Source organism: Bombina bombina, unplaced genomic scaffold, assembly GCF_027579735.1.
Source record: "Bombina bombina isolate aBomBom1 unplaced genomic scaffold, aBomBom1.pri scaffold_368, whole genome shotgun sequence".
Taxonomy (NCBI): Eukaryota; Metazoa; Chordata; class Amphibia; order Anura; family Bombinatoridae; genus Bombina; species Bombina bombina.
The window spans coordinates 333600-346100 of NW_026511248.1; the positions used below are offsets into that span (position 1 = coordinate 333600).

At 39.3% G+C, this 12501-nt stretch overlaps 2 protein-coding genes across 8 annotated transcripts in view; one reads left to right on the forward strand and one right to left on the reverse strand.

Annotated features, from left to right (window-relative positions):
• ATG13 (autophagy related 13) overlaps positions 1-5190 on the reverse strand; it is a 177307-nt gene extending 172117 nt beyond the window's left edge. For 3 of the 7 annotated variants that reach the window (XM_053696500.1, XM_053696498.1, XM_053696496.1), the window contains exons 1-2: positions 4822-5190; positions 1675-1749 (exon numbers count right to left, since the gene is read on the reverse strand). In XM_053696500.1, coding sequence (XP_053552475.1) covers positions 1675-1743 — 69 coding nt within the window. In that variant the 5' untranslated portion in view covers positions 1744-1749; positions 4822-5190. The remainder of the gene's footprint in view (positions 1-1674; positions 1750-4821) is intronic. The other 4 variants (XM_053696497.1, XM_053696499.1, XM_053696501.1 and 1 more) reach the window with 4 other exon arrangements.
• HARBI1 (harbinger transposase derived 1) overlaps positions 5041-12501 on the forward strand; it is a 32763-nt gene continuing 25302 nt past the window's right edge. The window contains exon 1 of the mRNA XM_053696503.1: positions 5041-5220. The gene's annotated coding sequence lies outside the window, so the exon portion shown is untranslated. The remainder of the gene's footprint in view (positions 5221-12501) is intronic.

Below are 12501 nucleotides of genomic sequence, written 5' to 3' on the forward strand. Positions count from 1 at the left end.
TAGTAATTTTCACATCTGATATAGAAAGCAGCCCTTACCGATGGTCCACTCTAAAGAAGGAAGATGGGAGGTTTAAAAAGCATGTGTAAACACAGAGTGACCATGTAACATCAAATGTCTTGATGGTGGCATCCACTATAGCTTCCTAATATCAGGGGAAGCTCAGAAACTGCACATACCAGCATAAGCGTGAGAGAAAAACAACGGTTCCCTCCAAGCATGTGAGCCCAGAGCCTCTGAGATCAATGGATCACTGCTGGGTCATCCTAGAGGCATCACTGGAACTACTTTGTAGGATAGGTTCCTAGAAGAGGATTTAGGCTTTAACTGGTAATTTGAGGAGTAGTAAATTCTGTCTATTTCAGAGGGAACTATCACTGGTGATTATTAGCCAGAGCTAAGGTACATAATGTAATGTCACTGTAACTTGACAAATTAAATCTTAAAAGTATTGCTTTGGTTGATCAAGCCAATTCCCTATAACTACACTTAAAGTGTGGGAATAGAATCAACTCCCCGACACGCTGCTTAAAGGTAAAAAAAAACAACTAAACTTTAATAATTGTAAGAGAATTAAACATTGTTGTAAACATGGCTACCATATAATGCACAAATCACGTGTGCTCTCCTGATACTACCTCAGTGTGCTGTCATGGAAAGTAGTTTCAACAAAGAATACCAAGAGAAAGGTACATTTGATAATAAAATTAAACTGGAAACTGAACAAAAAAAAATGCACGTTCCTTTATAATCCGGAAACTTTCATTCTGAAATCCATCCCCCTTTAATATCAAAGGCTCAGAGATGAACTTATTTGGAGAAGTACATTCAATGCAAACCTTCTGACATGCCCAGGGGTTAATCAATGTGTTTAGCACAATTTATTTTACTATATTACAACTGACTAACAATGTTAAAGGGACATAAAACCCCTTTTACGATTTTAAATATCGTTCTATTAGCAAATGTTCTTAGTTTTCTTGTTATCCTTTGTTGAAAAGCAGGGCGATAAGTTCAGGAGTGTGCATGTGTCTGCAATACTATATAGCCATAGTTTTGCAACAATGTTATACATTAGCAAGAGCAATAAATGGCAGCACTATTTCCTGACATGTAGCGCTGCAGTCATATGCCTGCTACCTATCTAGATATCTCTTTAACAAAGAATTACAAGAGAATGAAGCAAATTTGAGAATAAAATTAAAATTGGAAACATTTTTAAAATTATATTATCTATCTAAATAATGAATGAAAAATGTTGTGTTTCATGTCCATTTAAAGAGACATTAAACACTAACTACATTTCATGCACCACTTTATAATCATAGATGACGCCATTTTGGAACCTAGGTTACACTGCAGGTATCTGAAGGAGAGTTGCTGCACATGTGAAAACACCTCAGTACCAGAATGTAGTGAAAGCTAGATTTCAACATGGCGGTACCCATGACCAGAGGGAGACAGGAATAACCTCAATATGTATATGCTTTCAAAATGTATTTAGTGTTTAATGTCCCTTTAAATTTTAAAAACTGACTTTAGATTAAAAGTCACTAACTAAACGTAAATCATTATGAAAAACAGTTTTAGGCCCGTTTTAAAATTCTCAACAGCACTGCATCTTAACAAGAAAACTTTATAAAGTTGAATTATCCTACAATTTCTAAGCATTACCTTCAACGCAAAGAACTTAACAAACTTGTCCAAGTCCTTCCGGTCCTGCGGGCTAAGATCAGTATCCATTGTGTCCTGAGGAAAAAACAACAGAATATATGATAAGAGCAAAGCTTAAAGGGACAGTCAAGTCCAATTTTTTTTTTCAGGATTTGAATAGGGAATACAAATTTAAACAACTTCCAAATTTACTTTTATCACCAATTTTGCTCTGTTCTTTTGGTATTCTTAGTTGAAAGCTAAACCTAGGAGGTTCATATGCTAATTTCTTAGACCTTGAAGACTGCCTCTAATCTGAATACATTTTGACCACTAGAGGGCATTAGTTCACATGTTTCATATAGATAACATTGAGCTCATGCACGTAAAGTGACCTAGGAGTCTGTCAAAAGAATTGAAATAAGGGGGCAGTCAGCAGAAGCTTAGATACAAGATAATTTCAGAAGTAAAACGTGTATTATTATAACTGTGTTGGTTATGCAAAACTGAGGAATGGGTAATAAAGGGATTATCTTTCTTTTTTAAACAACAAAAATTCTGGTGTTGACTGTCCGTTTAATGCTCTGGAACAGACCAAAATCAGTGTTTGGTAAGAAATTAAATAATCAGCAGTACAAAAAAAAAAAATAGAGGAGGAAGAGAAGTCCAATATTAGAGTTGTTTATAAGGTCCAACACACAGTTAAGGCTGTGACACACTGCAAGCGGAGCGAGGCAAAGCAGCTGCTTCGCTCCGCGTCGCATCTGAAGTTCAGATATTTCATCTCTGAGCGCTCAGCTATGCGACCTGACGCAACAGAGTGCTCAGAGATGAAAAGGTAGGACACACTGAGCGCACACAGCTGCATGTACACGCTGCGCGCCGCTCCGCTTGCAGTGTGTCACAGCCTTTAAAGTACCACTGGCCCAATCAGCAGAGCTAGTCGGACAACTGGGTGGTGCAACTTGCGCTGCTAATCGGGCCAGTAGCTGTTTCCGCACTGGACCAGCAGTTGCAGGGTGGAATAGTGGTGGAATCAGATCAGGGCCAATTCTGGTGCAGTGCCGACAGTTTCTTTTTCATAGTCCTGCCATAGGGACGTGCCAGGCATACACAGTAAATAATCTTGCAGTGTGCACAACCCAATCCGTTTTTTACTTCAGCTTATATCAGTGCTCAGAGTGATCATAAAGCACTGCAGACAAGATTTAAATTTTACATTAAATAAATGAAAATGTTTAACAAATATGTTTGTCCATATAAGCATATGTATATAAAAGTACATACATATGGGTGTATACAGCTCAGTGCCCAATTTACTGTGCACTTTGTTAGTGGTTTGCTGCTTATAACCCTCAGAAGCTCAGGGTTAAGTATAGGCTGCCCTGCATGAATGCATCAGAAGGGGCCACATGATAACCAGGGAGGTGCTACTAATGCAAAGCAGCAGTAAGCAATCTGGAATCCCATAAACAGCCTCACATTATGATTTCTCATGTGTTTTACTACAGCATTTTTTTAAATGTATATATATATATATATATATTATCAAATGTGACATTTTAAAAGCGGTGGGTTGAAGTGAAATAATGAGGTCAGCCTGTCAGGGTCGACTGCACAACAGAGTCCGAACAGTCAGAGAGATCTGTACAGTGGTGTCCTGTTAGTCAGAATGGAGCTGTACTCTGGGTCCCATCAATCATGGAGAACTGAACTGTGGGGTCTTGTCAGTCAGGAATGGCTGTACCGTGGAGTCCTGGTAGTCAGGGAGAACTGTGCTATGGTCTCCTAGCAGTCAGGGGGATATGTAATGTGAGGTCCTTTTTGTAACAGTACAGCTTTCTCTGACTGACAGGGCCCCAGAACAAAACTCTCTGACTGACCAGGCCGCACACTACAGCACTCTCTGTCAGACCGGCCCCAAAATACAGCAGTCTCTGGACAGACAGTGCCCCAGAGTACAGCACTCTGTCAGACAGGGCCCCCACAGTATCTGACAGCCAGGGAGGGACATACTGTGGGGTTCTGACTACTGTGGGGTTCTGACAGCCAGGGAGGGACATACTGTGGGGTTCTGACAGCCAGGGAGGGACATACTGTGGGGTTCTGACAGCCAGGGAGGGACATACTGTGGGGTTCTGACAGCCAGGGAGGGACATACTGTGGGGTTCTGACAGCCAGGGAGGGACATACTGTGGGGTTCTGACAGCCAGGGAGGGACATACTGTGGGGTTCTGACAGCCAGCGAGGGACATACTGTGGGGTTCTGACAGCCAGCGAGGGACATACTGTGGGGTTCTGACAGCCAGCGAGGGACATACTGTGGGGTTCTGACAGTCAGGGAGGGACATACAGTGGGGTTCTGACAGCCAGGGAGGGACATATGGTGGGGTTCTGTCAAGGGGAAGCTGTATAATAGGGTCATATCAGCAGGGAGGTTGTACAATGAAGTCCTGGAAGTTAGAGAGCTGTGCTACAAGGCCCTGGCAGTAAAGGGGAGAGAAGTGCTACAGGCACTGGCAGTCAAGAGGAGAGCTGCGCTACGTGGCCCTGGCAGTCAAGAGGAGAGCTGCGCTACGTGGCCCTGGCAGTCAAGAGGAGAGCTGCGCTACAGGGCCCTGGCAGGCAGGGGGCAGTCTTTGTTTTCTTGATATCTTTATTTGAAAAAGAAGGAATGTAAGCTTACGAACAGGACCATTTTTTGATCAGCACCCTGGGTAGTGCTTGCTGATTGGTGGCTACATTTAGCCACCAATCAGCAAGCCGAACCCAGGTACTGAACCTAAAATGGACCGGCTCCTTAACTTTCATTCATGATTTTCAAATAAAGATACCAAGAAAACAAAGACAAATTGATAATAGATTAAATTAGAAAGTTGCTTAAAATTGCATGCTCTATCTGAATTATGATAGAAAAAATGTGGGTTTAGTATCCCTTTAATAACAACGCATGCAACAATCTATCTGCCAGGTTACATCGATGTATATGGTAGGGAATGTATATGGTGAGGAGAACGGGGAACTTACACCCTAAAATTCCACGAATTATTTTGTCCTAGTGACACAGACAATTATTATTCTGAGACTTGAAACGAACCCCCATGACAGTGTATACAGTTAAATAATGTGTGTTACAATATAGTATATTCCGCGAAACTCAGATTTTACCACAGCCCAGCTTCAGACCTCTTCTCATTCCAGGGCTGGCGATCTGTCGGGATTCCTTTACGACCCTGTGCCTGTCAAAATCCAGTTCGCTGTGGGCTCCAGGCTGGGCCGCTCGGTATATAGTTTACAATCCCTTAGTCTTTTACAGGTGCCGCCATTACTGTTTGTGTTTTGCTGTCACATCTCCTGTAAATATAGTTCCACTTCCGCTCTCGCACATTCCAGACTTTGTTTTTAGAAGTGAATATCCGCACAAAAAAATATGATTTTAACCATTAGCCAGCGCTCCTTACCGCTGCTTTAGATCTCTAGCAATGGCATTTGCTGGTAGTGTGCTTGTTTCTGACTGAAAAATGCGCTGTAGAATCAGCTGTTCCGAACGAGAAGCTAAGATGGAAGGTCAGTGTGTGTAACCAATTGTGGCCCCACAGGCGCAGAGCTCGTGGCTCCAAGAATTTTGCTTTTGATTCCTAACTTTTTTTTATTTTATTATGCTACTTGTTTTATGTACAAACAAATGTGTGTCTGGCAGATGTATGATTTTTATTTGTTGACGTCTAAAAGTGCAGAATGTATGAATGACCACTAAATCGTGTTTTTTGTTTGGTTTTTACTGTATGTCTATAGATCTTGGTTTGGCAAATTCATATAAAAACTGAACCAACATACATCTGTAATAGGAGCCGTATATTGATTTATGGAGAATATTCCAACAAGAAGTCAGAAAATATAAGGTGCTGTGACCCCTGGTTTCTGAGCTTTTACAAGCCTTGAGATAACTCACACTGTATTAGTGCTAGCTGGCTACATAATGTAGTGGTGCTCCTTGTCTGTAATATTAATGCATTAGTAGTGCCAATTGGCTTACTGTTGCTAAAATATTAATACTTTATGTATATTTTGTAAGACTCATAAAACTGAATCTGTGCCTACAGCAAGGAGTAGAAAATAGGGTGAGGGTAAAAGCCGGATCCATGCCTAATTTAGCCAAATACACACAAATTTAATTGTTTTCCACACAAACACATCCAGACACTTCTGGATCCAACAACATTTTACTGCAAAACATTTGGGTCCTTTCAGAAATCAGCACTTTTTTTTACAGAAAAACCTACGGATCCTGCTGGATCCATACCTAATTTAGACAGATACACACAAATGTAAGTGTTTTCCACACAAACACATCCAGACACTTCTGTATCCAACAACATTTTACTCAAAAACATTTGGGTCCTCTCAGAACCAGCACTTTTTTTTACAGAAAAACAGCCAGATTCTTCTGGATCCATGCCTAATTTAAACAGATACACACAAATTTAAGTGTTTTCCACACAAACACATCCAGACACTTCTGTATCCAACAACATTTTACTCAAAAACATTTGGGTCCTCTCAGAACCAGCACTTTTTTTTTACAGAAAAACTGCCGGATCCATGCCTAATTTAGACAGATAAACACAAATTTAAGTGTTTTCCACACAAACACATCCAGACACTTCTGTATCCAACAACATTTTACTCAAAAACATTTGGGTCCTTTCAGAACCAGCACTTTTTTTTACAGAAAAAACGCCGGATCCATGCCTAATTTAAACAGATACACACACATTTAAGTGTTTTCCACACAAACACATCCAGACACTTCTGGATCCAACAACATTTTACTCAAAAACATTTGGGTCCTTTCAGAACCAAAACTTTTTTTTTACAGAAAAACAGCAGGATCCGGCTGTTTTTCGGTGAAAAAAAGTGTTGGTTCTGAAAGGACCCAGATGTTTGAGTAAAATGTTGTTGGATCCAGTAGTGTCTGGATGTGTTTGTGTGGAAAACACTTAAAGGGACACTGTACCCAAATTTTTTCTTTTGTAATTCAGAAAGAGCATGCGATTTTAAGCAACTTTCTAATTTACTCCTATTATCAATTTTTCTTCGTTCTCTTACTATCATTATTTGAAAAAGAAGGCATCTAAGCTTTTTTTTTTGTTTCAGTACTCTGGACAGCACTTTTTTATTGGTGGATGAATGTATCCACCAATCAGCAAGGACAACCCAGGTTGTTCAACAAAAATGGTCCGGCATCTAAACTTACATTCTTGCATTTCAAATAAAGATACCAAGAGAATGAAGAAAATTTGATAATAGGAGTAAATTAGAAAGTTGCTTAAAATTTCATGCTCAATGTGAATCACAAAAGAAAATTTTTGGGTACAGTGTCCCTTTAAATGTGTGTGTATCTGTCTAAATTAGGCATGGATATGGCAGGATCCGGCTGTTTTTCTGTAAAAAAAAAAGTGCTGGTTCTGAAAGGACCCAAATGTTTTGCAATAAAATGTTGTTGGATCCGGAAGTGTCTGGATGTGTTTGTATGGAAAACAATTACATTTGTGTGTATTTGTCTAAATTAGGCATGGATCCGGCTTTTACCCACACCCCTGAATCTGTGCCTACAGCAAGGAGTAGAAAATGTTTAAACATAATAATGTACACCCAGTGTTGGGTCTGTAAAGGCCTAGATTACCAGTTTGCAAAAAACTGAAATAATCAGAGATAAAAAAAACACTGATTTTTTTATATTGAAACTGGGATCATATGCCAATGTCTGGGGGAAGACCTCAAAGTTCACCCAGGGGCTTATTGGCTAATATACACTAGCAAACTTTCTTGGCTGTGAATTTAGCTACAACACAACAGGTAGGTGGACTCTCAGATCAGCACATAATGGTATTTAAAGGGACAGTCTACCATAGAATTCTTATTGTTTTAAAAGATAGATAATCCCATTATTACCCATTCCCCAAAAACTTTTTATCTCTGTGATTACCTTGTATCTAGGAACCTTCTTCCAGCCCCCTGATCACATGACTGTGACTGTTTATTATCTATTGTCTTACATTTAGCATTGTTTTGTGCTAAATATTAAATAACCCCCTGTGCCTGAACACAGTGGTATCTATATGGCCCACGTGTACTTTCTGTCTCTTTGTGTTTAAAATAGATTTAAAAAGCATGTGATAAGAGGCAGTCCTCAAAGGCTTAGAAAATAGCATATGAGCCTACCTATGTTTAGTTTAAACTAAGAATACCAAGAGAAAAAAATAAAATTTGATGATAAAAGTAAATTGGAAAGTTGATTAAAATTAAAAGTCCTATCTGAATAATGAAAGTTTAATTTATACTAGACTGTCCCTTTAAGACAGTGCTTGACAAATCTATTTAAAAATTAGGAGCCAGCAAGAATATTTTGGAGCCAGACATCCGTTTAGGAGCCAAACAGTGGTAGTTTATAGATATATGGAGAATAACCCAAAAAGCTAAAAGCTAGTGGTTCCCTAGGTTTATCCAGCCCTCATTTAAGAGATGCTGATATAGTGTTAAAGGGACAGTACACTGTAAAATTGTTTTTACATGAATGTATTTTCAATGACTTGTCATACCAGCTGCATAGTATAAAATGTATGATAAATTGCATTTTCAGGTTTATTTGTGTATATGAAGTAGCTGGTTTTGTGCTTTTAAACCATAGCCTATTACCATAGTTTGAGCTTCAGGTAATATCAGATCTTATTATGTTATCACTTTGTGTACACAGACTTACTTCCTTATCCTATATTTGTCTGGAAAACTAAAGTTCAATACATAGAGAGAACAATGGAAAATTATCATTTTATTACTTAAAGTGAAGGTAAAGTTTTGTTAACCAGCAATCGTATTTATGATCCTTTTACTAAATCAAGAACAGTCGCTAGGTTTATTTAAAAAAAATAATGATTTATTTGGGTATTTTTCAAACTATATTTCTATTACCGTTCCCTGTTGATTCTCCTCCCATCCTCCATTTCCGGGTTTCTGTTACTGTGACGTATAGAGCGGTCCCACCCGCTCTATATGTGTCTACTAAGCTCGTGCACATCGAGCATGGAATAATCGCGCATGCGCATCATTTTTCGACATTGATCTTTGCATTGATCATTGATTGTTTTAGACTTACCAATAAAAAAAAGAGATGCTTGCGGTAATCGGAGCGCTACAAATGCTTCAAATTAGTTGCCGTGTGAGTTCATATGCTGTACAAAATATGCCCACAAACTCAAGTTTTTACTGCGCATGCGCAAAACGTGGACGCGCGCTTGGCAAATGCGAAGTAGAAGATGTCACGCATGCGCATCAAGAGCCATGTAATGATGACGTAAATTGACGGCCGCCTAACGGCCAAAGAATCAATTGGATGGCTCAACAACGTGATCGTTGTTTATAAAAAAAAAAAATTGTACGGGTTGATTTTCAGAAAGCCGAATACATGAAAATAATATCCGATATCTCAGGTAATATAAAGATTTGTAAAAATTGATGAATGAAAGTTATATTTATTTTGCTTGATAACAGTAATTATGTAGAATAGAGCCTTTCACTTTACCTTCATTTTAACTATCCTGCTCCCCACTGTGAGTGTAATTTCTTCTGCTGATTGTGTTTACTTAGGCTATTCAATAGTTGAGACTCCAGTATCAAAACTTTCAGTATAGGCTGGGAAACCACAACCTAAATCAGCTGTTTCAAATGCCAAAATAGGGGTAAAGGAGCTATTTGTAAACAATTTAATACACTCCAGCAGGTAAAATGGATCATTGGGAACAATTTAAATGGGAGAAAATGTTTGGGTGAACTGTCCCTTTAAATAAATAAAAGCCAAAGCAGCATTTTTGAGAACGTTAAACACATTTTGCTTTTGTGTAAAATTGTTCTTGTCCCACACTCCCTAGAGAGGCCAGAAACAAATTAAAACACTAGTATAAAATTCAGCGCTCAAAGTAAAATATTCCACTTAAACAGAGAAGAATTAAAAATGCATGATAAAAATATCTAATTAAAATGTCCACATCTAACTGTTGGACATAGTCAAAATAAACTATCTGTGTCTGGAATGCTGCTTGCATCCACGTTCCTTTTAAAAGGGAAGGTAAACTTTGATGAATGAAAGCCTGTTTTTTAAAAATACTATTAAAAACAGGGGCACTTTCATTCATCAAAGTTTACAAAGCAGCCGTTTTGATTAAAAAAACTTACCTCTCGGGGGCGGAGCTAGCCACTGGAGAGAGAGGTCGCGTTTCTTTTGAGCTCCATTAGCCCAAAGCAATAAAAAGGTATATTTCTGAGTATCATAACAACTATTAGAATACATTTATAAAAAATAACACTTTATTTAACATATATGCAAAGACAGACAATTTTCTTAAATTGGATCACATTAAAGAAATAGGAAATGATCATCTATTTCTATATTTCATCATACATGATGATCCAACAATAAAATAAAAACAAAAGTCAAAAATGAGGGCAGTGTGGTCAAGTTGGTGCTTAGACAGTTAAATGTAACGTGATGTGAGGATGTGTAAACAGGATTCAGGAACATTCCAAACAAGGCACACAAACTATGCGCTCAAAGGCGTCCTACCTGCGTACTGCTGGGATTGAACCCAGTCAGCCGATTTCTAGCTGGTATCCCTATATGCTGAAACACATCATTCATTCAAGTGTCAATTATTACACTAGTACTCAATGTACAGCATGAAACAGTATCAATATATATATCCTTAACATCACTTACTGTGGTTTATGTAGGCAGATTAGATACAAACTATCAAACGTTATCATATACGTGATAGAAGTAAAGTGCTAGTTCACACTATATCTGGTTCACTTGATATATATCTAAACGCCTTAGTTTAAAAAGGACCTGTGTAACTTAAAGTATTAGATAGAGTAGTAAGCCGAGAGTATATAAGATTGGTTGGATGTGCATATCGTCACTATCAACCTTTTACTTTCAACGGTTGGCACTCTAAACTAATTAAATACCTTGCGCATAATAGCACTACATTAAAAGGCAACACGGTTATTCCAGATAAACAAGCCTAAACTTCAAAGACTGCTTATACACCACACTTGAACACGCCCACCGACGCGTTTCGTCACTGTACGTGACTTCGTATCTATTAAATGTTATTACTGCAATCCCTTTCTAAAAGGCTGGACTCCCGGAGGATAACAATTCCTTGCAATATTTGAGGGTTTTTTAGCAAACAGAGAAACTAAGTTACTCAACGGCCTATATAGAGCTTCAGAATACAGAATCACTGTAACAACTTCACTTGTGATTGCACCGCCTGGAGGGTCGGGGCTCTGCTCCGGGGGTGCACTAAGTCTGTCAAATCCTATAATGTACTGATCCACAACCAGGCTCCGCTCTAAGAGACTAGACGTTCAGGGCAATATCGGAGGAACAAGCAAAGTAAATCACACACCTTTGACTATCACAGCAGGAGGGGTAAGATTTGTATAATGCTTACTTTACTGACTACTCCTGTATTGGAACCTTGCCCATCTGACGAATAAAGGGCTCCCTGGGTGGACAGTACACGCAGACCTTGAATGGTAAAGATTGGGTGCTTTGTTTGGTGCAGAAGCCTAGGAACAACACCGACATCTTAACGATACAGGCTACGCCGCAGGAAGTTCTAAGCGGGGCTTCCCTGCAGCTGAGGTTTTCCGGATAGTTTGCAGTAACCGGAGGGTTGGGGCTCCGCTCCGGGGGCTGCTGTAGAGATATAATCCCAGTTAAGAGGTCAAAACTACACTGAATAGAGAAACAATAAAAGTCACCTCTAAGTGAAAGAGAAATAGGAGAAAAGTGCACTACATAACCTAAGTCTGCAAGGCGGGAAAGGACGCCATATTTTTCACTTTTACATTACGCATCAGTAAACTGATAATCTGATTAACAAATTGATTGTTCTGGAGGGCTGGGGCTCCACTCCAAAACAGAATAGTACAGCTGAGGCTTTTTATTAATAATTCCAGTCCGAGGTGAAGGTCTGCTGAGAGTTTTGGAGTCGTGAGTGTAAACACATAATACAAATTGGGAGTGAGAGACTTAGCACCAGAACCGGAAATATAACAGTCTAGGACAGAGAGTCCCTATATGACATTTAAATTTGGAATAATCCCAACTATCACACAGTAAAACATACCAAACATTAAAGCACTTTCCAACACAAGTGAATCCAGATAGAGTGAGAAATCTCTGGGAAAAGCTAATCCAAGTTAAAGGCCTGAATTGGATCTAATCTACACCCTGAAAGGTTTCAACATTCCTGAGTACTGCACCTCATTTCTCCTTAAGTCATATCAGTTATACACAGCCATACACTCCCCCCTCCCCTTTCCGGATGCTAGTGGGGCAGTCTGGTCATACCCCAACACCCTTACCGTGATCGTCCTGTGAGGACAATATCCCTGGGGGGTAGTGTGTGGTAGAGGAAAGATACAACATTTGAAATCCACAGATAAAGAGATAGAGGAGACTAGGGATTGTGATATAAGGTTCAAGGTGTAGGTAATTTGGCAGAATTCGGAACATCTCAGATAGGGAGAAGATTAAAATAATTTTTTGCAGTACCCCGCACCCTGACCCGGCCACAACACATATAAGTACAGAGTCAGGAGAAGTGTGGAGTTTATATCTGAGCCCAAACAGTAGTATACTACCAACGTTCTGACTGACCCTAATAGGGGTGAAGGAGCCCTCACCGACAAGGAACCTGTATCTGGCAGGGATGTATCCCCAAGACATATAAAACCAACATGATGACGGCATAGTGACAAACTGTATCAATGACCTGA